This window comes from Orcinus orca, chromosome 6 (assembly GCF_937001465.1).
Source record: "Orcinus orca chromosome 6, mOrcOrc1.1, whole genome shotgun sequence".
In the NCBI taxonomy this organism is placed as follows: Eukaryota; Metazoa; Chordata; class Mammalia; order Artiodactyla; family Delphinidae; genus Orcinus; species Orcinus orca.
The window spans coordinates 69,933,816-69,961,221 of record NC_064564.1 but is presented as its reverse complement, the minus strand read 5'-3'; the positions used below and the strand labels follow the sequence as shown (position 1 = coordinate 69,961,221).

Sequence of the window (27,406 nt, the reverse complement as noted above, 5' to 3'; positions counted from 1 at the left end):
CATTCTCTGTCATTTGGTATGGGAAGGAATGACTGTCCTCCCAGCTCCACTTAATAAGGGGAAAAGGCTTAAAACTTTCAGCATCTCCCACCCTTCATGGCCTCAGTGAACCGATGGATCAGAGATGATATAAACCCCAACCAAAGTCAAGACTCAAGGACATGTTCTCAGTTGCTTCTTTCTAGAAAAGCTTTGTCACACACACACACACACACACACACACACACACATACAGAGTTTTATCCTCCTAGTTTGGGATTAACATATACACAATACTATACATAAAATAGATAACCATAAAGGACAGGACCTACTGTATAACACAGGAAACTATACTCAATATTTTATAATAATCTATAAGGGAAAGAATTTGAAATATATATATATACACACACACACACATATGTATATGTGTGTGTGTATGTATATATCTATCTATCTATATATCTGAATCACTATGCTGTACAGCTGAAACTAACACAACATTGTAAATCAACTATACTTCAATTTAAAAAAAACTCCTCTTATAGTGAGGTGGATGGACCTAGAAACTGTCATACAGAGTGAAGTAAGTCAGAAAGAGAAAAACAAATACCATATGCTAACACATATATATGGAATCTAAAAAAAAAAAAAATGGTTCTGAAGAACCTAAGGGCAGGACAGGAATAAAGACACAGACATAGAGAATGGACTTGAGGACACGGGGAAGGGGAAGGGGAAGCTGGGACGAAGTGAGAGAGTGGCATGTACATATATACACTACCAAATGTAAAATAGATAGCTAGTGGGAAGCAGCCGCATAGCACAGGGAGATCAGCTTGGTGCTCTGTGACCACCTAGAGGGGTGTGATAGGGAGGGTGGGAGGGAGACACAAGAGGGAGGAGATATGGGGATGTATGTATATGTATAGCTGATTCACTTTGTTATACAGCAGAAACTAACACACCATTGTAAAGCAATTATACTCCAACAAAGATGTTTAAAAAAATTAAAAATTAAAAATATTTTAAAAACTCCTCTTAGACAAGGTAGTGTAAGAGCGTGAGGCCTAGAAATCATGCAGACATTTGCTCCACCAAAGGGAGAGCCTGGAGAGCCAAAGGCAGGGAACACCTGAGGATGAAAGTAACACCTCCTAAGGCAAAGCAGAGAGGAGGGAATATTCAGGTATCACTAACCTGCTGGATCAAGGTTCACCTGAGGCCAAATCTACTTCAGTTAATGTGGACCAACACATTCCCTTTATTATTTAGGCCCCATTTCAGCTAGTTTTCTCTCATTTGCAGCACAAAGATCCTGACTGATACAATCTCTTTGTAAGTCCTGGATAGAGAACTTGCATTCTTAAATACAGGCAACAACTTACCAAACATGCTAGGATATAAACCACTGATGCAATCAGGGACTGTAAAAGAACTTGGAATTCCAAATGACAAACTTAAACCTCAGGCAGAAACCTGATCAGAGATGAGATGAGTGGACTCCCAGGTCTGAATTCTATCCTCACCTGTTTGGGGCATACAGACAGGAGCTGACACCATTTCTTTTTCTTTTTCTTTTCCTTTTCTAAGCATCGATATCTTATATACAACTGGCAGCACATTATTTACTAAAAGACCCCATTGTACTTAATTGGTATCTTTTACGTTTCTGCTCATCAGTGTTGCTTGCCTAAGATTAAAAACTCTTAGAAGGAATCCTATCAGCTTCACCCACTTTACACAGAATGTTATGGAGAAAGGCTGCCGAAACCTGATAAAGGTTTTTTCGTAGAGCCACTGCTGATCTTACTACTGCAAGCAAATCCTGAGGTAAGGGTATAAAATTCAAATGCTGCCTTGAACTCCGGTCAACAGTTTCCTGGAAGTCTTAAATTAAAGCCAAGAACTGCTTCTTCCAGAGCTTTACTAAACAGCAGTGATGTTCAAGGTCAAATTACAAGACATCTTGGGGTTGAAACTAATTCTGCTTGTCTGATGTCATCCACCACACACATAGGTCCCCCAACACAGACACACACGCCAATAGACACAAATGACATTCTGATATAATCAGAATGTTCTCCTGCTCTCAACAATAAGGAACAGCAAAGAAATTAGGAGACTTGGAATTAGACAACCTGGCACCAGTCTTGACTGCTTCCTTCTTGATGGGCAACTGTAGGCAAGTTACTTAATTTCCAAATATTATATTTTTTCTATAAATAAAATGTTGATAATAGCACTTGATACAAATACTTCTGAGGGTTTGTGTGAATATCAAACAAGATACTGTAACAGAATCCACTGTAAATAAAAATGCATTTCCTCTTACTCTGTGCTGAGCACGCAAAACTTTGGGGCAGTTTCTCGATTCCCCTGTGCATGTTTTTTCGATACTATTCTTCCCTCAGCCTGATGGGTAAGTGAAATTGATGATATTTAGCAATTTAAGCAGTGTTCCAACAGGTTCAGCTTAACACTACCCTAACAGGTTGAGGTTTAAAATCCATTAGAAAACATTTTTCGGTGAGAGTTACAAAATTCATTTCAAACTATAAAGCGAATACAAAAAGTCCATTTTTTTTTTTGTACAAAAAGCTCTTTCACTCCAGGAGGATCTTCAGGTCTGAGATGATTTATCATAATCTTCCATCATTTAAAAGCACTGTAAAGTGCCAAGCTTCTCTGGCTGCTTGACAAAGCATACAGTTACACTGACCAAGCAAAGAGTTACGCTGGGCTATCCTGTCTTCCTTACATATTTACGTCACTAAGAAATTTGACTAATGACCTTGAAATCTTAGAACTTTCAGCTCTAAATGGAAGTCTTTTGCAAGACAAGCCTGCAGGTAGTACACTGACGTTCTGGCTCACCACAGAGAAGGAGACAGTGTACAGCGACTCCAAAGACCACTGGACTCACCTGAACCAGCCAGTGTTTACTGACGGTCTGGTAAATGCAAGCCTTGATTCTGAGATCTGGGGTCATTCAAATAGAGTCACGATCCATGACCCCAATCATAAAGGAAGACCCAAGACAAGTTCTTTGTTTTGCTTTCAAATAAATAGGGTTTGATTATTTTTATCACTTTTATCAAGGTATAATTGATATAAAATAAAATTCACCAATGTTAAGAGTATATAGTTCCATGAGTCTTGACAGATAGGTAGATAGATAGAGTTGTATTGCTACCACCATAATTATGATATAGAACATTCTTATCAGCCCAAAAAATTACCTCATGCCCCTCTGCATTAACGAATGGGATTGATTTTTAAAGTGTATAAATATCTTTAAGTCACAAAAAAGAAAGGAGGCTATTAACCAAATGCACCCGCCAAAAACCAAAATTGAGATAATAAATAAAAGCAGGTCGTAAAGTCAACATTCCCACTGGAGACCAACTGCATCCACTTAGCTCTAGACTGAATGGCATCGAAACCCCTGCTTAAAATGCTCTTTAATCCGCAATCGCCCAGAGTGGTGTAAAGGAACTTCTTTCAGTACTGGCAGAACCCACCAATGGTCAGAATTACTTGCCAAGTGCCAACAAGTGCCAAGTCAGTGGAAGGGCTGAGAAAAGGATGCTGGACACCATTAACAATGACTATGCCTTTCTAGAAACAGAACCAAAGAGTGGCAAAGAGTCCTTGCAAATACAGCAGGCCAGAGAAAGCTGATTTCTAAAAATGGTTTGCCTGCGTTCACATGGAAGGGTGATGATGATTATATGTTTTGGAAGCAAGTCACTTAATGCTCATCCAAAATTGTTTTTCTGATCAACACGGAGAGCAAAAACCCAAGACAGCTCTGAACAACTGACAAAAGATGGTTTATCCAACATCTCCAAAGCTCTTGCAGCCTCTAGTCTTAAATGTTACCAATTTATTCCTCTCGCTTTAGCTAATTAATTTATAAGTGCCCTCTACTGAACGTAGGCATGAAATTGCTTTCTCATCTGACACCAGCTCTCAGAAATACTGACAAGCAGGCCTCAATCATTGCCAGCATCCTCTCCAATAGGTGAACACAAAAAGCATAGAGGAAGGCAATGCTAGGCATGCTCAAACTGTCCTACTTAGCTCCTCACTCCTCACCCTACTTAGCAGGGCAAGAAATAAAGAAACCTTGGGCTTCCCTGGTGGCGCAGTGGTTGAGAGTCCGCCTGCTGATGCAGGGGACAGGGGTTCGTGCCCCGGTCCGGGAATATCCCACATGCCGCGGGGCGGCTGGGCCCGTGAGCCATGGCCGCTGAGCCTGTGCGTCCAGCGCCTGTGCTCCACAACGGGAGAGGCCACAGCAGTGAGAGGCCCGCGTACCGCAAAAAAAAAAAAAAAAAAAGAAATAAAGAAACCTGAGCTTAAGTTCAGGCTGTGGTTTTTAGTTATTGACTAGGAAATAACTGCTGTGTCGTTGCTTCCTTTTATCTCATCTTTATTGTTATAATCAATACCCACATATCATTACTAAAATCCAACTCGCTACAAACTTACCTAAATGTAAATTAAAACCATAAGTCAGGCACAGTTTTATTAGACCCAAAAAAAGACTGTGCAATTATACATCATTCATTTTCTTCTTATCATTCAGTATACTTACTTTCCTGTGCAACCAGGTGATAGCATCGACAAATTTAATTTGTAAAAATGTCCAAAGAAGCATGTTTGTTCGTAGAGCTGTGGCATTCTAGTTACTTTTTCTCCCAAATAAGAAGTATCCAAAACGGGAAAAAATCTCATTCATTCATTTAATAAGTGCATACTGAGAACCTATTCTATGCCAAGCTACTGGCTAAAACCTTCACCTTTGGGGGGTTTACAGGACATTAGGAGACAGACAAGTATATGTTTTCAATGTCTGTGACAATTGTGATAAAAGGATCTCTAAAGAGCAAGTTCTGTGTATTGCTTTGGGGTAGAGAAACATGACATCAAAGGAATACTTACTAAGAAGGTGATGCTGATTCAAAGTCTTGAAAGATCAGGAAGAACAAAGTGGGGTGGGATGGGGCAAAGGGAACACATTTCAAGGAAAGAGCAGGATATGCAAAGGCACATCAGTGTGAGAGGCCATCAAATTTGGAAAACTGTAAGCAGCATAACACGTCTAGAGGGCAGGATAAAAATGGTAGGCAAGAGTGAGATGTAAGTAATCCAGAGATTATGCATGTTTTAGAATCAGGAGATAGGATCTCATTCTGCAGGCTTCTGAAGCCACCAAGACTTTTTTTTTTTTTTTTTTTTGGCGGTACGTGGGCCTCTCACTGTTGTGGCCTCTCCCATTGCAGAGCACAGGCTCCGGACGCACAGGCTCAGCGGCCATGGCTCACGGGCCCAGCCGCTCCATGGCATGTGGGATCTTCCTGGACCGGGGCACAAACCCATGTCCCTTGCATTGGCAGGCGGACTCTCACCACTGCGCCACCAGGGAAGCCCTCCACCAAGTCATTTTAAGCAAGGGAGGGAGGTGCATGGCTCTCTGCCTTAGAACAATCGCTCTTGAGGTGTTCTAGAATATGGAATAAAGAAGAGGAGGTCTGGGGCCAAGGAGACCAGTTCCCTGACTATTGCGATAATGTAAGCAAAAGATTATGAGAACCTGAAGTAGGAAAGTAAAAAATAGGGACAGAGAGGAAAGAATGATTCAGGAACTATTTCAGGGATTTTTCTAACAGAACCCAGTGACTAATGGTGTGTTGGGAATGAGGAAGAAGTAGAAATCTAGGATTATGATAGGTAATTCACTCAGATAATAAACATAAAAAAGAACAGTTTTAGGGAAACATTTTTAAAAATTGCTATTTACACATAATAAATTTGAGTTGTATATAGCAGAGCTGTCTACTGACAGCAATTTGGATATAGAACACAGGTTCATTTCTGTCTGAAGAAAAAGGATGAAAATTAGAAGTGCCTAAAATTAACAAGGGCCTAATATCCACAATATGCAATGAACTCATGCAAATCCATCAAAAAGGGGAGAAAACCCTAAATAGAAAAACGGGCAAAGGACAAGAAGAGACAATTGATAGAAAGGAAATCCCCAAGTATCTCAAGCATCTGAACAGATGCTCATTAGTAACATGAGAAATGAAAATTTAATACAGCAACGGTATACTACTCTCTATCTATTCTACTGGGGGAAAACTAGAAAGCTAGACAATAAAAGTATTGGCCTGGTCTTGAAGATGCAGGAACTGGTGGGCAAAGCAGGCTAGTGAAGCCATTCTAGAGTACAATCTAACACAGGATTTGGTCAAATTAAGTATACACTGCCTCTGACCCAAAAACTCTGCTCTTGGATACACATGTGAAAGAAATTCTCACATAAATCCCAAGGGGCTATTCATTGTAATGGGAGGTAAGAGGCATGCTGAGTGTTCACAGCTGAGGGAACAGAGGTGACCTGTGGATACACACGATGGACTACTATGCAGCAGTTAGAAGCAACACACAGAGCCACTGAGAGGATCTTAACACAAAGTCTTTAGTGGAAAAAAGAAACCAAATACAATCTATTATACGGTACTAGTCACAATCATTTAAAATACATGCGAATAAAACAACATACACAAAGAAAAGGACACCCAATAAACACACATTTGTGGTTGTCTCTGGGGGGAAAGGTAGTCAAAGAAAAGAGAAATACATTAATTTTTTAATAATAAGAAATGTCTCCCACTGGACAAATTACGAAAGGATTATTCAATGATGAGCATGATTAACTCAACTCACTACACCCGAGTTCCAAAAAACTAGGACAAGGATAAGACTGGGAGACAAGCGGGCAGAGATTACCAGAAAGACTGGCCATTGTACTGGTTACGCTGCTTATTCTTTGTTTGCCCCCTTCCACCTTAAGAGTCCCCATTACGTTCTATGCCCATCTCTGCCCTATTCACTTCCCTAGGAGGCTGAGCTCCACAGGTTACCCTCTGTCTTCCACTTGGGTTTGGTCAAGAGGAGGTATCAGCAGGAAATCAGAGGGTGGGAAAAGAGAGAAGTTGGGGTATTTATACCTCCCTGACAAGCTCAGTCCCTGACAACTCCAAACCTCACCAGGCTATGGTTACCCTGATCCCTCCCTTGACCCTTTAGTCCTGGGAGAATTCATAGCTTTTTGATATTGTGAGTCCTGGGATACCTCTCCATCACTTCTTGATTTTTTTGGTTTCCTTCATTATCTTCACCCATACCTCTGTGGACCAGGTCATTAAGCTACTATTACAAAATTCTTTTTAGCAAACCCTTTTGAGGGTGCCATCTCTTTTCTCCCTTGACCCTGACCTAAATACCTATGGAGAGTTTTAGGGCAATAAGTACTCCAATAAAGGGTATTTTCTCTCATAATTCCTATCACTCTATAGCACAAGGGATGTATGGGAGACTGAGTAATTACATATTAGCTCACAACACTATCTCTCCCCTTACTGCCGTGCATCCTGACTGACCTTGGAGACAAAATGGCACAGATCTAAAGGATGTAGCAAGGACCAAGGTCAGCGTAGATCAGTAGATACTTGCAGGATTAACACTGTTTGCATTCCAATGACCGCCTGAATATATTTAAGATAAAGCTACAGTACATGTTTCACATTGGGGATTGGCAACAAATAGCTGTAGATTACATTCTGAAAAAATAAGTATTTTCACATGTGTTATGGGCCATTTCTAATCTCAGCATCAAAGCCAGGTCCATCTGCACGTTTCCAATCTTTGATCCTACCCATAACCTCCTCAGCAAGTCCTTCCCTGGCTACCTTATCTTAGTAGGGTGTTCCACACCCGCCCATTATTACCACACCAAGTTCATTTCCCCTGAACATGCATTACAATTTGTGCTTCTATTTTTTTCTTTACTTGTTATTACTCAAATTCTCCATTACACTGTAAATTCCATCAGGGCAAGGGACAGTTTTCTAGGACCTAGAAGGCCCTTAATAAATATTTCTTCAGTGAATAAATGGTGAAAAACAGGAGTGACACAAAATGCAAAAACCATCATGTTTATGGGTGGTGGACCTTATATGGCAGACTTTGTAGTCAAAACATACTTTTCAGATCTCGCTCCCTTGTAGTGTATACAAGGATGCTCGCTGTGTTTGAGGCTCTAAATATCTCTAACGAGGAGACTTCAAGTCTGAGTGTGTTTGCCTTACTTAAAACAGCATTCAGCACAGCCCCAAACACAGATGGGCGCTTCATAATATTACTGAAGAATGATGACACTGAGGATTATTTAATACCTCCTCATGGGGTGGAGACAGACCTTGGGCCACAAACATAGCGTGAATGTGCTTTACTTCTCAAATAATCTGAAGCAAAATTATTTCATCTGCAACCACAAATCAGACACATTCAGAATGACAAAGCCCCAAAAGAATGCCATTTTCAAGACTGAAACTGTATTATTCAGGGGTAAATGGAATCCTTGTTTCAGTGACACTGTAAGAGCAGAAATTAAAGATACTAAAAGTCTTCCCTCGGGGAACAACTGTTGTCTGTGAACAATGAAAGTTTGTCTGAATAATTCATCAGCTTCAACGATGCAGGCCCCCCTTATTGGGGAATTCCAGGAGTTTGGGCAAGTGCATCATTGAATGTGTCTCAGCCACTCCGTTGCCATTCTGCCAGGGACTGGCATTTATGGGTACATTCCTATGATTTTATTAATTAAAAAAAATAACCTATATGGGAAACCACTGTCAAGATAAAATTTTGAGGGTGCATTTATTTTACTAAGAAGAAAGAAGCTTATAAAGCGTCCATCATGAGAATCCACCTGGGACTCCACAAGAGATCACATACCCAAAACAAATCACCACGTCAGAGCCCCACAGAATTCTGAATCCCAACCAGCAAGCATGAATAATCCTTTTAAATGGTCACTTACATATCAGAACAGGTCCTTTGTGAAATTTCTAAGCAAGGCCTCTGGTTTCTGACCGAAACAGAGATTTATTGGGAAGGGGGGATGAAGTGAAATCAAGAACTACTGGGAAATTTCCACGAGAAAAGAGGACAAATGGTTTTTGTTGTCAGAATAAAACCAGCCTCTCCTGGCCAGGGTACAGAAAGCTGCTGACTACCCCACAGGAGAGTTGAGCAATATTTTCAACTGGTTTCTCAGGGACCATCCTGATTAAGTTGTAGTTATGGGGCAGATGCAATAGTTTCAAATCCTGGGTTGCTGTCTTATTAGCTGTTTAACCTTGTACAAGTCACTTAACCTCTCTGATAACTGGTTCAACATCTTTAATATGTTGAGAGTTAATGCCTACCCAATTACCTTACTAAATTATTGCAAAAATCAAGTGAGTTCAAATTTCCGAAAGTTCTTTCTAAATTATAAGATTCTGTATAAGTGGAAGGGGTTATTAAATATGCTCGCACAATATTAAATACCCCACATAGGACTCAGAAGCCTCTATGACTCTGGGTTCTCCATTTCTAGAGATGGTCTGGTTTTTGCTTTGCTCTCTACAGATTCACTGAATCTTTTTTTTTTTTTTAAAGAAAGATATAAACAAAGGCAAAGGGGAAAAAATGGAATCATACGTCCTACTTTTTGGTGCTGCTAGGCAAGAATTTTAGGTTGACGCTTGGTTCATCACCATGACTTGATATCAATATCACCTGAGGGATAGAAGTAAAATAGGGAGCATCCCAAAGGCATGTGATTCATCTCCCCACTGATGGAAGAAGAAAACATCAATTTACAGGAACCAGTTATATTTCTAATTACTAGCAGCAAACAACTGGAAAACTAAAGTTATAAAACTATTCCATTTACAATAGCATGAAAAGATATAAAATACTCATGAATCAATTTAACAAAAATTGTGTAAGACTTCCACACTAAACTACAAAACATACGTAAGAGAAATTAACCTACAAAGTATGCAAAAGAAATTAAAGAAAACTAAATAAATTGAGAGATATATCACATTCACGGACTAGAAATCTCAATATTATTAAAATGCAATTCTTCCTAAATTTCTCTATGGATTCAACACAATCTCAATCAAAATCTCAACAGGCTCTGGTAAAAAAATGACAAGTTGATTCTAAAATGTACATAGAAATGCAAAGGACCTAAGATACATAACTTTGTCTATATGGAGAAAAAGAAAATAGAGTTGGAGGAGTCACCTGATTTAAATATCTACTTTAAAACTTCAATAATCAAGACAATGTAATATTGGCATAGGGATAGACAACAGATTAATGGGACAGAGGGAGAATCTTGAAATAGACCCACATATATATGGTCAACTGATTTTTAACAAATGCATCAAGGGAAAAGTAACTTGTTTTCAATAACAACTGGATATGGGGAAAAAGTGAACCTCACACAAAAATTAATTCAAAATCGGGACTTCCCTGGTGGCACAGTGGTTAAGAATCTGCCTGCCAATGCAGGGGACACGGGTTCAAGCCCTGGTCCAGGAATATCCTACATACTGCGGAGCAGCTAAGCCCGTGTGCCACAACTACTGGGCCTGTGCTCTAGAGCCCGCTGGCCACAACTACTGAGCCCGCGTGCCACAACTACTGAAGCCCGTGCACCTAGAGCCCATGCTCCACAGCAAAGGGAAGCCACCACAATGAGAAGCCCACACACCACAACAAAGAGTAGCCCCCACTCACCACAACTAGAGAGAAAGCCTGCACACAGCAATGAAGACCCAATGCAGCCAAAAATTAATTAATTTTCAAAAATTAATTCAAAATCATCATAGACTTAAATGTAAAAATTAAAACTACAATGATTCTAGAAGAAAACATAGGAAAAACATCTTTTTGACCTTTGGGTAAGCAAAGATTTCCTATAGAGGATTAAAAAAAGTATATACCAACTATATAAGAAAAAAAATTAGCCATCATCAAAATTGAAAACTTATGCTCATCAAAAGACACCATTAAGAAAAAAAAATGGTTCTGAAGAACCTAGGGGCAGGACAGGAATAAAGACACAGACATAGAGCATGGACTTGAGGACGTGGGGAGGGGGAAGGGTAAGCTGGGACGAAGTGAGAGAGTGGCATGGACTTATATACACTACCAAATGTAAAATAGACAGCTAGTGGGAAGCAGCCACATAGCTCAGGGGGATCAGCTCGGTGCTTTGTGACCACCTAGAGGGGTGGGATAGGTAGGGTAGGAGGGAGACGCAAGATGAAGGAGATATGGGGATATACGTATATGTATAGCTGATTCACTTTGTTATAAAGCAGAAACTAACACACGATTGTAAAGCAATTATACTCCAATAAAGATGTTAAAAAAAATAAAGAATTTGAAAAGGAAAGTGAAAGACAGGGGGAAAATGTTTGTAATACATATATCTGACAAAAGACTTATTATCCAGGGAAATCCCTGGTGGTCCAGTGGTTAGGACTCTGTACTCTCACTGCCAAGGGCCTGCTTTCAGTCTCTGGTCAGGGAACTAAGAAAGATCCCACAAGCCGGCGGTGTGGCCAATAGAAAAAAAAAGATGTATTATCCAGAATATATAAAGAACTTCTATAAATCAATAACAAAAAGACAGTGCATTTTTAATTGAGCAAATACATTTTGAACCGGTACGTAACAGAAGAGCTCACAAGTGGACAATAAGCATATGAAAATGAGCTCAACATCGCTAGAACGATGTAAATCTAAACCAAAATAAGATAATATTTTGCACTCACTAGAATGGTTAAAATAAAAAAGACTGACGACACCAAATGTTGTTGAGGATATGAAGCAACTAGAACTCTCACACATTGCAAATAAGAGTACACGATGGAAAATAGCTTGGCAGTTTCTTGTAAAATTAAACATACATCTACCCTACAATCAGGATTCTACTCCTAGATATTAACTAAAGAAATGTAGATGTGTCCACAAAAAGACGTGTAAGAATGCTTATAATGGCATGGTTCATAGTAGCTAATAAGTGGAAACAACCCAAATGTTCATCAAGAGGAGACTGGAAAAGTAAACTGTGATATATTCATACATTGGCATATTACACTGCAACAGAGCAGGATGAACTAGTGACAGAGGCAATGGATGTGGATGAATCAAAAAGTATATATTAAATGAAAAAAACAGTAACAAACGAGTACATAGTATATGACTCTATTTATGTGAAGTTCAAGAACCGGCAAAACCTAAATACAGCAGCAGAAATTATGACAATGGTTGCCTAAGGGGTATTGCAAGGAGGATGGGGGAACTATAGGGGTTGATGGGAATGTTCTATATCTTATTCTGGATGGTTGTTACCCAGATGTATACATTTTTCAAAACTCATTGAATTGTAGCCTTAAGATTATTCATTTCACTGCATATAAAATTTACTTAATGAATGATTCAATGAATGGTAACACCATGCAGAGATAACCACACAAATCCAGAAGGTGGGATTCTGCAGGACAACTGGTCAGGTCTCTTCAAAAATTACTGTCATTAAGTAAAAGATAAAGGAATTGTGGTAGATTATAAAAGACTTAAGAGATGTAACAACCAGATGCAGTGTATGGTGTTAGACGGGATGCTGCTTCGGGCAAACCCTCTATTAAAGACATTCTGGGGACACTCGGAGGAAATTTTAATATGATCTTGGTTTTAGATGACATAAAAATGTATTAATACAAAGTGGGAGATTGTTGATAGAAAAAAAAACAAGTTACAAGGCAGTCTGTACTTTCAGATCTCCTTTTGGTTTTTACAAAAAGGCAAATATATATTATATATTGTGTATATTATATATGATTTAGAACTACGTATGTATATTATATATGTATATAAAGAGATCCAATAAGGAATATACATTTATCAATTAACATAAGTAAGTCAGGCAGAGAGATATGATGTTTACATTTTCTTATTTTTCTGTGTTTTCTAACTTTCCACTATAAACAAATACTGCTTCCACAATAATATATGTTGCTTGAAAATATTAGTCTCTGAAATTCACTGTTTTATAAGACAAGGTAAAAGATGGATGGATAGGGCCAGGAGAAAGAAACCTCAGACTGTTCTATCTACTAAGTGAGTCTCCTATTGGGCATTTTCCATGAGTATCTTATTTCATTCTCACAACAAACCTATGATGTATCTTCCCCGTTTTTACATAACTGATGATGATACAAACGAGCATTTTAACATAATATTACCTGACCTCAAGACTCATGTTCTTTCCACCTCACTTACATATTTAGTAAGTTTTCTTACTAAACATTTGTGAAATATTTACAATGAACCAGGCATTCTGTTACATGTTTTACAAGAATCACCTCAATCCTACCTCATAACAATCCATGTAAGGATGATACTGTTATAACCCTCGTTTTAAAAATAAGAAAACAGAGGCACAGAAATCAAATAAGTCCCCCAAGTTCCCAACAGCTAAAAAGTAGCAGAGCCAAGAATCAAGTTGAGGCCACCTGATTCTTCACACGCCTACCCACTATACTACAGCATGTCTCTAAGTTCCCATGCTTTCAACAAGTTCCCAGTGGAGCAGGGGAGTATAAGTGACAGCTACCAGCAAAGGGAACATTGATATCAGAGGCCTGCCATGAAGGCTTTCATGGTGACTTCCTTGCTTACCTGTCCAGGGCTGTGCTGGTGGGCATACTCCTCCCAAACCCTCGGACCCCCATCTGACGGAAATACGGAATGCAAGAGAGGTTGGCGGCAATGATGGCCAGGGAGTCGGAAGGGCTCACGAAGAAGCCATTTTGGCCTAGGATCATATAACGGTCCTGTGGGAAAGAATGTGTGAAAATGTTCAGGCAAAGGCATCTGCCGCCAGCAGCCCATTCCCATCATCATTACAAGCCACTTTACTGCCATTCCACATTTAAACAACATAAAACAACTTGAATGAAGCCAAAGAGGGCATGGGAAACCAAGATCTCTGAACATTATAGGGCCCACGATCTTGACACGACTGGGAATATATCCCACCTGTCGAAATGTGGATGACTTCCTCAGGCTTCAGTAGGCTCTATATTCTTAATTCACACTTTCCCCCAAACATAATGGAGAACAGAGATTATTGCTAAAATAGCTCGCTTCTTAACATGGTGATTTCAACAAAATCAGCCATAATAAAGACGTATTGCATGAATTTTTTTAAAAAAGAAATAACCTCTTTATAACATAAGCTTACTTGAAAAAAGAAAAGTAATGGCTATTTAAGCGCAATACTTGGCCATTAGATAGAAGGGCAGATGCAGAGCCAGTTAGGGCTCATATGCCCCATACATGTCAGCCCCAGAGGTATCCAATAGCTCTCTGGTTTCCAGTGCTTGGCTCATTATATAGCAAAAGGACCAGCATGCAGAAAACTTTCCTACTTACCCCATCAGCATCAAATGCAGCTCCAAACCCATATTCCCCTCCTTTCATAGCTTCCAGAAGGGTCGTTGCATATGTCAGGTTGGGGTCAGGATGCTGCCCTCCAAAATCTTCCAGGGGAACACAGTTGATTGCAGAATTGGCTGGGGCCCCCAGCTCATCACACAGGACTTTTCTCACATAGGGTCCCATAACTGAAAAAAATACACAGCAATATGAGATCTTTGCAGAACCTCTGCCCCCCCCCCGCCCCCGCAACCAAGGGTGTTTTGCTCTGCTTAGAACAAGAAGATGACTTAATAGCACAAGAAAAGAAAAGGTAAATTCTACAAGTTTTCTCAAGACACAACACAGAATAATATTTACTTCAACTACTACTCATTGAGCATCTGCTATGTGCCAGTGACCGTGTCAGGCATATAGAAGTTGTATTCAATAATCCAGTTCCATGAAATTTCTCTCCAAAACTTATCTAAAATATTGCCAGAAATAAATCAACTACCTAACAATGATTTATTGACTGTTACTTTTTATGTACGAAAAGCTTCAGCTGAATATATGCAAAAGCACTAACAGGCCCTAGCAACATTCTTTGTCTCTACAGTCGTTTTAACTCTGCCAAGTGTATAACTAAACACTGTAAAACACTGAAGCATATAAAACTAAGTACGTTTTACAAAATAAATGTTAAGGAGCTGTGTTTTCCAGTTCAACACACAGCCGTGGAGTGCCTAACACGGAACTCCTATGTGAAGAATGGAGGGCATCAAGGGACGCAAAGCACCCAATTCCGACATTACTGGGCTCTCAGTCTAGCAGTGGGATGAGTCAAATCTACAGGTGAGTGACTGCAATGGTAAGACTAGTTCTATTCAATGTATATTTATGAAATAATACGATCCAATGGCTTGAAAGAAGAAATGACCACAGGCAAGGCTTCAAGAAGAAGGCAGCATTTGTGGGAGGACTTGGAAGAATATAAATTTGACAGGAGTGAGGACGCCATCCAAATGGAAAGAACACTATAAGCAAGGGAACGGAGTCTGGGGTAGAACATACAGCAAGCACACTTGGGGATCAGCACAATCCTGTTGGCTGAAATATATCAAAGTACTGCTTTCCATTTATTTTCCACTAATACAATTCAAACCTCAAAGAGTGAACATCTTTTGATTTTTTCTGCCTAGCACCCCTTTCCCCTTCCTCCAGTAGCAGCATCTTGGGTTTCCTTTGGAGAACCAATCCTTTTCCCATCTCAGTTCATGTGATCAGGATGTGGCTAAACCCTACTTACCCTAAGGCTGGGGAGGTGACCTAGGTCTGCCACTCAGTATCCTCCATCCCTCAACCAGAGTGACTGATTCAGAGACAAACGCACAGTACAAGCTAGGCAGTGAGGCTCAAATCCAAAACATCGCTCAAACTGTTTGGAAAGAGAAGCTGTCTTCCTTCTAGGCCAGATAAAGCTAAGGTAAGAAACTGAAAGAGCCTTTTCTGGGGAAAAGAACCAGCCCAATAGGAAAAAGCAAAACAGCCCAGCCAGAAGACCTCAGAGTGAAGCCCTTGGAAGATAAGTTCCACACATGGGCTCAGAGCTCCCAACAAAATTTTTAGTACCTCCCTCTTAAACATGCCAGGCAGCCAACGACCACCAAACTTTTGAGGAATGCATCTAACATGAGACCAAAACAAAGAGAGTAAAGAGCAACCTGGAGAAAGCAGAAACTACATAAAGAGAAAAAATATTTTAAAGTATATTTCAGTCATATCCTAATAGAGATCAATAAGATGTGACAGAATGGCTAAAACTGAAGAGACTGACAATACCAAGTGTTGGTGAGGACATGGAGAAACTGAAGCCTTCATACTCTGCTGCTATTGCAAACGGTACACTTTGGAAAACAGTTTGGCAGTTTCTTATTAAGTTAAACATATACATCATATGACCCGGCATTTCCACTCCTAGGTATTTATCCATCCAAGACAAAGGAAATCATATATCCCCATAAAGAACTTGTTCATAAATCTTTATAGCAGCTTTGTTTTTTAGTAGCCAAAATGTAGAAATAACCCTAATTGTATCAACTGGTGAATGGATAAACAATATGTAGTACATCCTTACTATGGAATACTACTCAATAGTAACAAGGAATAACTACTGATATATACAACACCATGAAGGCATCTCTAAAACATTATGGTGAGTGAAAGAAGCCTGAAGAAAAAGGCTACATATTGTATGCTTCCATTTATATGGCTTTCTGGAAAAGGCAAAACTGGGGCAGTTGGGGGGGCGTGTGGACAAAAAACAGATGAGTGATTGCCAGGGACTAGGGGAAGGAGGAGGGGTAAGACTATAAAGAGCCGCAACAGAACTTGTGGAAGTGAGAGAAATATTCCATATCTTGATTGTCAGAGTGGTTACATGACTATATATGTTTGTCAATCCTCATGAAACTGTATACCAACAAGGTATCAATTTTACTACATATAAATTATATACCTCAGTAAACCTGACTTATTAAAAAAAGATATGGCATTCACGAAAGATGAATAGGAAGCTATTTTTAAAAAGAGATTATTTGGAAAACAAAACAAAAGTTTTGAGAAATTAAAAATATGATAGTGGAATGAAAAACTTAATGGAAAGACTTGGAGATAAAGCTGAGGAAATCTCCCAGAAAGCAGGAAAAAACAAAGAGAAAGAAAATGCGTGGTGGGGGAAAGAATAGGATAATTAAAGGATCAGTCAAGTAGGGCCAATATCTAAACAACAGCCATTCTGGGAAGAAAGGAAAGAGAAAATAATGGAGGAAATCATCCAAGAAGTAATGCAAGAAAATTTCCCAGAATTAAAGGACACAAGTTTCTAGATTAAGAGGACCTTCCAAGTTCTCAGCACAATAGAGGAAAACAGTCTCACACTAAGACTCATCATTGTGAAAAGAAGGAACACTGAAGATATGTCAAAGGCCCTAAAAGCCTCCAGAAAAGAACAGAGAAAGATTTCACACCATAGATTAAAAATCAGAACAGCATCAGATTTCTCGAGTTCAGTAGTAATAGCTAGAAGACAATGGAGCAATGCCCTCAAACTTCTGAAGAAAAATAATATCCAACCTAGATTTCTATATCCAGATAAATAGCAATTCAGAGTGAGCACAGAAAAAAGGCATTTTCAGATATACAGTGACTCAAAACATTTACCTCCCATGAGCTTTCTCTCACAGAGTTCCTGGAGAACTGGTTCCTCCAAAATGTAGGAGTAAATCAAGAAAGTGGAAGACAAAGGATCCAGAAATAGGAGAGTCACCATAAGAAAGGGGTAAAGGGAATTACAGGATGATGCTAAGTGGAGATTCCAGGACAACAGCAGCTCACAGAGCAACCAGTGCAGAGCAGAGGAGATCCCAGGTCTCCAGGAAAATGAAGTGAGAGAAGATTTAGACACTGGGAGAATATGAGGGTTAAGAGTGGTAAATACACTTCACAAAACCTAAACAGTGAGAAAACAGGACAATTACTAATTCCACAGAAGAAGTTGTTCTGTAAGGAAAATATAATTACAGTATTTTTCATGGCTCAGCAGTGTTATGATAATGTAGACAGTAGATACTGATCTTCCCAAAACGATGATATAATTAGTTTAAGGAAGTGTGCTTGGATTTAGTGACTGGAGAGGGTGAAAAAGAGCTACAACCTCATCTTCCATGGTATGAAGTCAGTAATGCCCCAAACTGAAAAATCAACAAGGAGCATTATAATCATAGTATTTAGTAACAGGAAGATCAATACTTTAAAAAAAAAACACTGAAAGAGTTTAAAAAAAAAAAGGTAGCCTCTGAAAAGCAGGAAATTGGGGGAAGGAGTTGGGAATGGATTTTTTCATAATAAACTTTGAACTATTTGACCTTTTAAACTGTGTACGTATCAAAAACAATTTTGAGGGTTTCCCTGGTGGCGCAGTGGTTGAGAGTCCGCCTGCCGAGGCAGGGGACACGGGTTCGTGCCCTGGTCCAGGAAGATCCCACATGCCGCGGAGCGGCTGGGCCCGTGAGCCGTGGCCGCTGAGCCTGCGCGTCCGGAGCCTGTGCTCCGCAACGGGAGAAGCCACAGCAGTGAGAGGCCCGCGTACCGCAAAAAAAAAAAAAAAACAATTTTAATAACTACAGTTTTGCTATCTCCACTCTAACAGGTATAGCCTCAAAACCTTTTGTTCAAGCTTTGTTTTCATTTGCATCAAAAGAGAGAAATTAGAGCCCTGAAGTTTTCCAGAGCATCCCAAATACCTGAACACACACACACACACTGTATGAATATCTATAAATCCAGCCTTCCTCTTAATCCCAGAAACCCAACACACACTGAGGTCTCCTTTACCATTTCTTGCCCACCACTTGGTAGGAGAACACGCATTTACCTCCGTGCATGGCATCAATTCGGATCTTCAGTTGGCTGGGCCCAGTCAGCAAACTCTTGATGGCATTAAAGTCAAAGATGGTCCGAAGGAGGTTGAGATAGATATCCACTGGGTCCACTATCTCCACTAAGGATAGGAAAGCAAAAGGAGACACCAGTGACTACCCATGAAGAATACTTGGAAGCATAAAAATGCATGAAATTAGGATCACAATCACATCATAACCCCACACATTTACGTGGGAAGCGAAGTAACCATTTGCAGACAAAATCAAAAATTAAAGCACAATCAAGATGCTGCAAAGTTTGCAGGTGATCGAAAGGTGTGAAAAATCTCAAGTTATAAACTCTTCTTTGCAAGTGAAAAAAATCAACCACAAGAATAAAGTAGTTAAGATAAAACTATGCCTACTGTCCCTACTCCCACCTTCTTTCCCTCCCCCAAACTGCAACACCTCAATGCTAAGAGGCATCTTGGCACAGCCGGTTGCCTCTCCTGTGGGGAATGGCCAAAGAATGACTCAACTGGCCTGAAACAAATCAAGAAGTGACCTCCACAATGACTCCTACTTTCCAAATGCCATGGTGCCAACCAGATCCAGGTTCTGAATTGGTGGTGAAGGATATTTTTCTGAGTTTGTGTGAAGTCTCCTGCATGCCCAGTCTAGTACCAGTTTCAGGGTGAGCGCCAGCTATTTAGAAATCCTCATTAAACACAAATGTTCTCCAGTGTCCTGCACCACCCAATGACCAGGCATGCAAAACAAGTCTTTTCCACTTATTTCACAGATTCATAAAGCCCAGAATACATCACATTTTTCAACCTTGGCAATCAGTACATAATTAATACTCAGAAAGTACTTTTCCTAGAAGTAATAAATATTTTATTTTAGGCACTAAAATTTGTCCACGAGCCCTGCTTTTTAAATTCGTAGTTAAATTTTGAAACTTATGTATGCTGTTTCTCAAATTTTTCAAAAAACATACTACTTTAGAATCCTGAAACACTTAAACCTGCACTAAAGATATTACCAATCCACCTTTAACAATTTTTAGTAAATCCAGGAGCAATATTTGATGGATGAGATTTTATATGTGATATGAAGCTGTCCCTTCGTCTAGTCAAATACATGTCTAAAAATATTTTTTCTTGCACTTAAATCAAGGTAGTATGTGTGTCCATTCAAATATAATGTAATTACCGTTTACAGAACACAGATAGTTTTTAATCATCTTTTGATATTTGGAGGATATTAATCTATAAGATAAATTAAAAGTTAATCTATATGAACTGTACATCTAAAAATGATTAACATGATATACTTTACGTTACATAAATTTTACCACAATAAAAAACTAATCTATAAAATAAAAGGTTATGGCTTGAAGTTTTACTCACTCTACAATTTAGGATATTTTTGGCAATTATTTCATTCTGGTTCTTTTCAGAAATTCCTGAACCACTTGTCTCAATACATTTGGTATTTATAGCAGATAACACATAGTACCAAACAGAAATGTAAAAAACAAGGAAGCAAGTAGAATTCCATGAAAACTGAAAGTTCACATCACATAGTTCACGCTCTTCATCCTTTAAGGTGAAATGTCAAAGACTGGTTTGTTTCCAATTAACTCAAGCCTTGCTCAACATTTAAAACAGCAAGAACACAGTACATAAATTATCCCAAATAATTATCTCCAAATTCTTCTTGGGAGCCAGGGAATGTCTCTATCTACCTCGTGGTATCTGTAGCATTATAGAAAACTCATCAAGCTAGCAATGTGCCTGGAGCAGTGGGCCTGAATCTGAGCTCACCAAACATCTGGGTCTCTTGGACAACAAATACAATTGGGAAGATACCATAAATAAATAAATAAAATTTCTTCCTGATGGTAATACCTGCTTTTTCTTAGTCATCTTATTTGCCAGTCCTTCTAAACATATGTAATCAAGTACACTTAAATCATTTGTTTAACATAAAATATCCCTTGCGGACTTCCCTGGTGGTGCAGTGGTTAAGAATCCGCCTGCCAATACAGGGGACACTGTTTTGAGTCCTGGTGCGGGAAGATCCCACATGCTGCGGAGCAACTAAGCCCGTGCGCCACAACTACTGAGCCTGCACTCTAGAACCCGCGAGCCACAACTAATGAGCCCTGTGCCACAACTACTGAAGCCCGTGCACCTAGAGCCCGTGCTCTGCAACAAGAGAAGCCACCGCAATGAGAAGCCTGCGCACCGCAAGGAAGAGTAGCCCCCGCTCGCCACAACTAGAGAAAGCCTGCGTGCAACAACAAAGACTCAACACGGACATATACATACATACATACATACATACATACATACATATATACATAAATAAAATTTGAAAATAAATAAATAATATATCCCTTGCTTTTAGTTGTCAAGCGATTGTGCAAGCGTGTGTGTGTGTGTGTGTGTGCAAACTCTCAACTAGATTAGTAAAATCAGGAACTGTTGCTTCCAATAAATATCACATGGTTTTCAATTAATTTCTGCTCACTAGCTAAGCAAGCAATTGACTCAAAATCTTCCAAGACAAATGTGGTAGAGTTGGCCCAACACTGTGACTCCAAACAGTCCATTTCAAGCTCTTTTCTGTCCCTAAAATACCATGTGGCCATAAGCCAGGTATTTCACCTTTTTAACTAAATTAAATTACTTGTAAAATAAGGATACCATCTTAACACAAACTGGATTTAAGCTTATAGGGGCACTGAAGGAGTAAAAAATTGTTAGTTTTATCGCTACTTATATGCCTTCTAGGAAAAAAACAATAGGATAATATAAAGGGTGAAAAAATGATATGCATATCCATGGCATTAATGTTGTTATATGGTTCAATATTAATCTCCAAATTGAAAGGTTATAATGGAGGACTTAGAGGCTTTATTCATTCTATAGTACAGGATAATATTTTTTGACAACTTCATCCCAGTTTTTCAATTCTTGAACCATTTTCCTAAATCCATTTGGTACTTTGTAAATTCCTTTGTAAAATCTCCTAACACGGAGTGTAATGTAGAGCAGGTGATCATCACTTGTGCATTGAATCAACATGAACTGCGTGGTTCTGGCTTGGAAAAGAAATGCCTACCTTCCATGGGAAATTTTAATAACCCCACTACCTTTTAAGGTCTCTTCTTAATTATCTAAAGTATTTCGGTATGTTCACCTTAATTGCTTAGAAAAGCAAAGACACGTTTTGGCTCCACAGCCTATTCCTGGAACACTGTAAAAGAGTCAGCCATGAAATGTTCCCTATGCCAAAAATGATAGAGAGTTTGGAAAGTCGTTTTTGAAAGTTTGCCAGTTCTAAATATCTTGGCTGCCTTTATTTCTCTCTGCACCACACTCAGATTACATCTACTTATCAAGTGCCACTCCTGAGATTGATAATTCCATCACTTTCGTGTGTGCTTTTCCCTGAAGAAAAAACCAGAGTCACCCCCATCCACGGAGTTATTCTGATTTCTTCAAAATACTGTTTCTCTGTTACCTCTAAACGGTTTGAATTTGTTCTCCAGGTCAAACTCTTGTCTTCCTAGTCGAGACAGGTCGATTCGTAAATCAGGGCATATGGCGTATTCCTCGATTGTTTTGCTGATCTGATAGATTTTGTCTGAGACGACATCTGGCGCAGGACCTAAAATTTGAAAATAATGCACCACCGAAAATAAATCTGCTTAAAAATTAAATCAGAGAAATATTAGTTCCTCCACCACCAAGCAGGAGAAAGATTCATTTTTGCTCTAGACAATGGTCACCAGTTCACAGTTCGATGTACCTCGATATTTCTTATCCTTCCACTCTGGAGGAAACGTGTCCAGCCTCACCTGTTCCATGTAGGCCAATAACCCACATGTTGGTTTGTTTTAATCCACTTCTAAACAATGATGTGTCTTCCCTAAAAATAGTTGCACACCTGCCAGGGAGACCTGGTTATGTCATCAGCTTTATTCAGGATATGAGACACAAACAGGATATGCATTTGACAGAACTGAGGGATTCCAGATTTTAACTGCAGCTTCCCAAGTGCACCTAGAGAAAGAAAATACGATTTCTACTCCCAGATCTGCTGCCTATTTGATGCATAAGCTGACCAGGATACACTATTTTCCCCAACTCACACTCTCTCGTGACTCCCAAGTTTTTAAAGTGAGGTTTAAAATATCTGATGCACTTCCTCACAAGGTCAAGCTGACAGTTAAGGTGAAGTGATAGGCTTTAAATGAACTGAACATGAAATCAATGGTTGTCCTCCTTTAATTTTTCTTTTCTTTTTAATTTTTATATCTTCATGCAAGCAACTTTAGGTTTTTTACGAGTTTGGGAATCAAATAAATAAGTAGATTGAAAGATCTAAAACATAAATAATTGATAACTTTGTATATTGATCTCACTCACCAACTATATTATAACTTTCTACTGAACAGAAATTATTTCTTGATTTCTTTTATATCCCAGCGCTTAGAGCTACACTGCCCAATTCAATAGCTGCTAGCCACATGTGGCTCTTGAACATTTGAAATGTGACTAGTCAAACTGACATGTGCTGCAGTTACAAAATACACATCAAATTTTGAAGAGTTATAGAAAAATAGAATACATTACATTAATAATTTTTATAGTAACATGTTGAAGTGATAATATTTTGGATATATGAAGTTAAATAAAATATATTATTCATTTCACCTGCTTCTTTTTACTTTTTTAGGTAGCTACTAGAAAATTTTTAATTACAAATGTGGCTCACAATATATTTCTTTCTTTTTTTTTAACATCTTTATTGGAGTATAATTGCTTTACAATGGTGTGTTAGTTTCTGCTTTATAACAAAGTGAATCAACTATACATACACATATATCCCCATATCCCCTCCCTCTTGCGTCTCCCTCCCCCACTCCCTATCCCACCCCTCTATGTGGTCACAAAGCACCGAGCTGATCCCCCTGAGCTATGTGGCTGCTTCCCACTAGCTGTCTATTTTACATTTGATAGTGTTTATATGTCCATGCCATTCTCTCACTTCATCCCAGCTTACCCTTCCACCTCCCCGTGTCCTCAAGTCCATTCTCTATGTCTGCGTCTTTATTCCTGTCCTGCCCCTAGGTTCTTCAGAACCTTTTTTTTTTTAAATTCCAGATACATGTGTTAGCATGCGGTATTTGTTTTTCTCTTTCTGACTTACTTCACTCTGTATGACAGACTCTAGGTCCATCCAGCTCACTACAAATAACAATTCCATTTCTTTTTATGGCTGAGTAATATTCCATTGTATCTATGTACCACATCTTCTTTATCCATTCATCTGTCGATGGACACTTAGGTTGCTTCCATGTCCTGGCTATTGTAAATAGAGCTGCAATGAACATTGTGGTACATGACTCTTTTTGAATTATGGTTTTCTCAGGGTATATGCACAGTAGTGGGATTGCTGGGTCGTATGGTAGTTCTATTTTTAGTTTTTTAAGGAACCTCCATACTGTTCTCCATAGTGGCTGTATCAATTTACATTCCCACCAACAGTGCAAGAGGGTTCCCTTTTTTCCACACCCTCTCCAGCATTTATTGTTTGTAGATTTGTTGATGAGGGCCATTCTGACCGGTGTGAGGTGATACCTCATTGTGGTTCTGATTTGCATTTCTCTAATGATGTTGAGCATTCTTTCATGTGTTTGTTGGCAATCTGTATATCTTCTTTGGAGAAATGTCTATTTGGGTCTTCTGCCCATTTTTGGATTGGGTTGTTTGTTTTTTTTTGATGTTGAGCTGCATGAGCTGCTTCACAATATATTTCTATTGAACAGCGCTGCCTTAAAGCATAGCACTGTTACCGTCTCCCAAAAAAGGTTCACTGAACATATAAAAAGGAATAATGACCAAACTCATCAAGTTGCATACCTTAAATGTGTGCCGGTTTTTTTTATATCAATTACATCTCAATAAAACGGGGGGAGAGGGGGGAAAGGAATAGCAATAGCACCATTTCAGTGGATAGAAAATAGCCTAGTAGATTTTACCCACGTTTTCTCACATAGGAAAAGTGAAGACCACAAAGAAGTAAACATAGCCCTTCTCAGCTTCACTCCTTACCATTTTTTATTCTTTTGCAAAACTTAAAAAGTAAAGAGTGCTATTTACTTTTTGCATTTGTTTATGCTTGCCAGATGACACACGTCTATCCCTCTGCCTCCCAGGCACCACACTACGTTCTTGGGATGTTTCCATCACATTTTAAAAGTCTCCATCTGAGTTTGTTTGCCAAAGCACACTGATTTCCAAAAGCAACACTGATAACCTCTGAGTCCATCAGCATCCTCTGCATCCCTTCACATCTTCCCAGTTCTTGACATCTTCCACTCCAGTGACTTCCCTCTTCATTTTAGTCAATTCCTAGTACAGTCCTAGTACTGTCTTTTGATATGCTTCTTGCAAAAATATCAAATTTGAGTATCTTAATCCCACAAATTCCTAATCTTTCATCGACCCTACTTTGTACCCCTGTGAACCTGTTCCTCATTCCTATACTGATGCCCAACATCACTTGATTACTCCCAGGCCATCGGTCCATTTCATTTCACTGGTCTCTTATCCCAGAAGGACCCTATGGTCTAGCATTTGAGCCTTGCCTTTGTTAGTACAATAAGACAAGCCAACATTTGTTGAAACTTACACATACCACCTTTCACATCGTACGTGGAATTCAGCATTCACAAAAAGCAGATGAAGTAAGAATCATTAGTATCCTCATTTTCCAAATAAGGAAACTGAAATTGGAAGAGGTGACCTTAACACAGGTCACATCACTCATGTGACAGAGGCTGGGTTTGACTCCTAATAGTCTGATGTCAGCTAAGACACTCTTAACAACTACCAGCCCACCTTACGCTCTGCCATGCCCACACTGCCATTCCCCAATCCCGGGACATCACCATCATCTGCTCCATTGCTGCTATTCCCACACTCCCCCCATGCATTGCTGAAGGCAGTCGTGAAATTACACCAACTGGCTCCCCCGAAAAATGAGACTGCTTAACTTCAACTCGGTCCTCACAACCCCTCAGGAATCCTCAACAAATTTCCCAGAGGACCTTTTAGAAAACATCTCCATTTAACCCCTTCTCTATCCTTTCCCCATTATCTGAGCAAGTTACATTTCCTCTTCTTTTTTTTCAACAGATATAGGCAACTATTTCCCAAAACTTCCACTCTGCACCCTCAAAGTGCTTCCTTCCCTCATCTCTGCCTCCTTACTCAGAAGTTCTACCTACTTCTTAGAATCTAGGTTCCAAATGAGCTCCACAGCTTATGAGTTCTGTGACACTGGGCAAGTTTTTTAAACCATGAGGATTAAATGAGAACATGTATGTAAAGTTCTGACTATGAAGCTTGGCACACTGTTATTATTCCAAAAAATCAGTATTTTTATTACTGATTCCTTTTGTCCTCTAGCACCTTCTCCCCTATTTAAAAACATGCTCAGAAAGGTCCTGTCCTCTAAATAATTTAAAAGCAACATAGCTTTAGATGTGTCCTATTTCCCTGGATGTGCCTACTAATTCTATAGACACTTCGCTTTTAACTTATGCCATAAGATGTATTTGTATGACACCCAATAGAAGAGATGAATGTCTGCAACTTCAGATGAAGGATAACATGGTAAAACTCACTCTAAGTGGGAAGAAACCAACTGAATCTCTCCATGCCATCAGGAATGTTAGTCTCATTAATGATGCCAAGACAGGTAAACATGAAGAATTAAATGTAAGAGGAAGGACTTTCAACAGAGTTAAAGGCTAAACGATAAGTTCAACCCCCTCCCCCTATTCAGGATATAACTGAACAGGTCTCATAACCTCCTGTAATTCGGTCTACGAAATGGTTATTTAAATAATATCTTCCCCTCTTATGCCTCACAAGTTATCATAGAGATGACTGAGATTCTCTTGCAAGACACGAAGTCAGACATTAATTTAAATGCTTAAATACACAATTTAGTTTGGCAACTTATATATTACATTGCTCTACAAATTCCCATCTTCTGAGCTCATGAAATGGCCCGTGTTATCAGTGTGCAGAACACCTATGCACTGCATATTTTTTCCTGAAATATTCAGTAGCTGCTGCAAGACTAGATGTTGGCCCTAGGTGTGCTTCTTAGTGAAGCAGGGTTTCTTGAATCACACTTTCAAGAATGAGCCTCCTCATAAGGTGTTTTTTTTAACACGATGTGAGTAATGTTCTTTCTCTGGATAATGTCCAAAATGGCTGCAAGGAGGGGGCAATCATGTACTTCCCCTTCAGGACGTGCTATTTTGCCTGGGCCAGGAATGCTTCATAATGGCAACAGTTGTTGGTTAAAATTCAGCTCCCACCCACATATACACGAAGACTCAGTATTCTAGATTAAAAGAGATTTAAGAGACTTAAAAAACAAATGCAGGGGGGTGGGATGAATTGGGAGATTGGGATTGACATATTTACACTACTATGTATAAAATAAGTAACTAATGAGAACCTACTACATAGCACAGGTAACTCTACTCAGTGCTCTGTGGTGACCTAAATGGGACGGAAATCTTAAAAAGAGGGGATATATGTATACGTATAACTAATTCACTT

General features: G+C 39.3%; 1 protein-coding gene across 2 annotated transcripts in view; it reads right to left on the bottom strand.

Moving 5' to 3' along the window:
* Positions 1-27,406, bottom strand: part of PGM5 (phosphoglucomutase 5) — a 186,603-nt gene that overhangs the window by 136,142 nt on the left and 23,055 nt on the right. The window contains exons 3-6 of one of the 2 annotated variants that reach the window (XM_004276424.3): positions 22,281-22,427; positions 18,761-18,886; positions 14,344-14,534; positions 13,588-13,742 (exon numbers count right to left, since the gene is read on the bottom strand). In XM_004276424.3, the coding sequence (XP_004276472.1) occupies positions 13,588-13,742; positions 14,344-14,534; positions 18,761-18,886; positions 22,281-22,427 (619 nt within the window). The remainder of the gene's footprint in view (positions 1-13,587; positions 13,743-14,343; positions 14,535-18,760; positions 18,887-22,280; positions 22,428-27,406) is intronic. The other variant, XM_049710845.1, reaches the window with a different exon arrangement.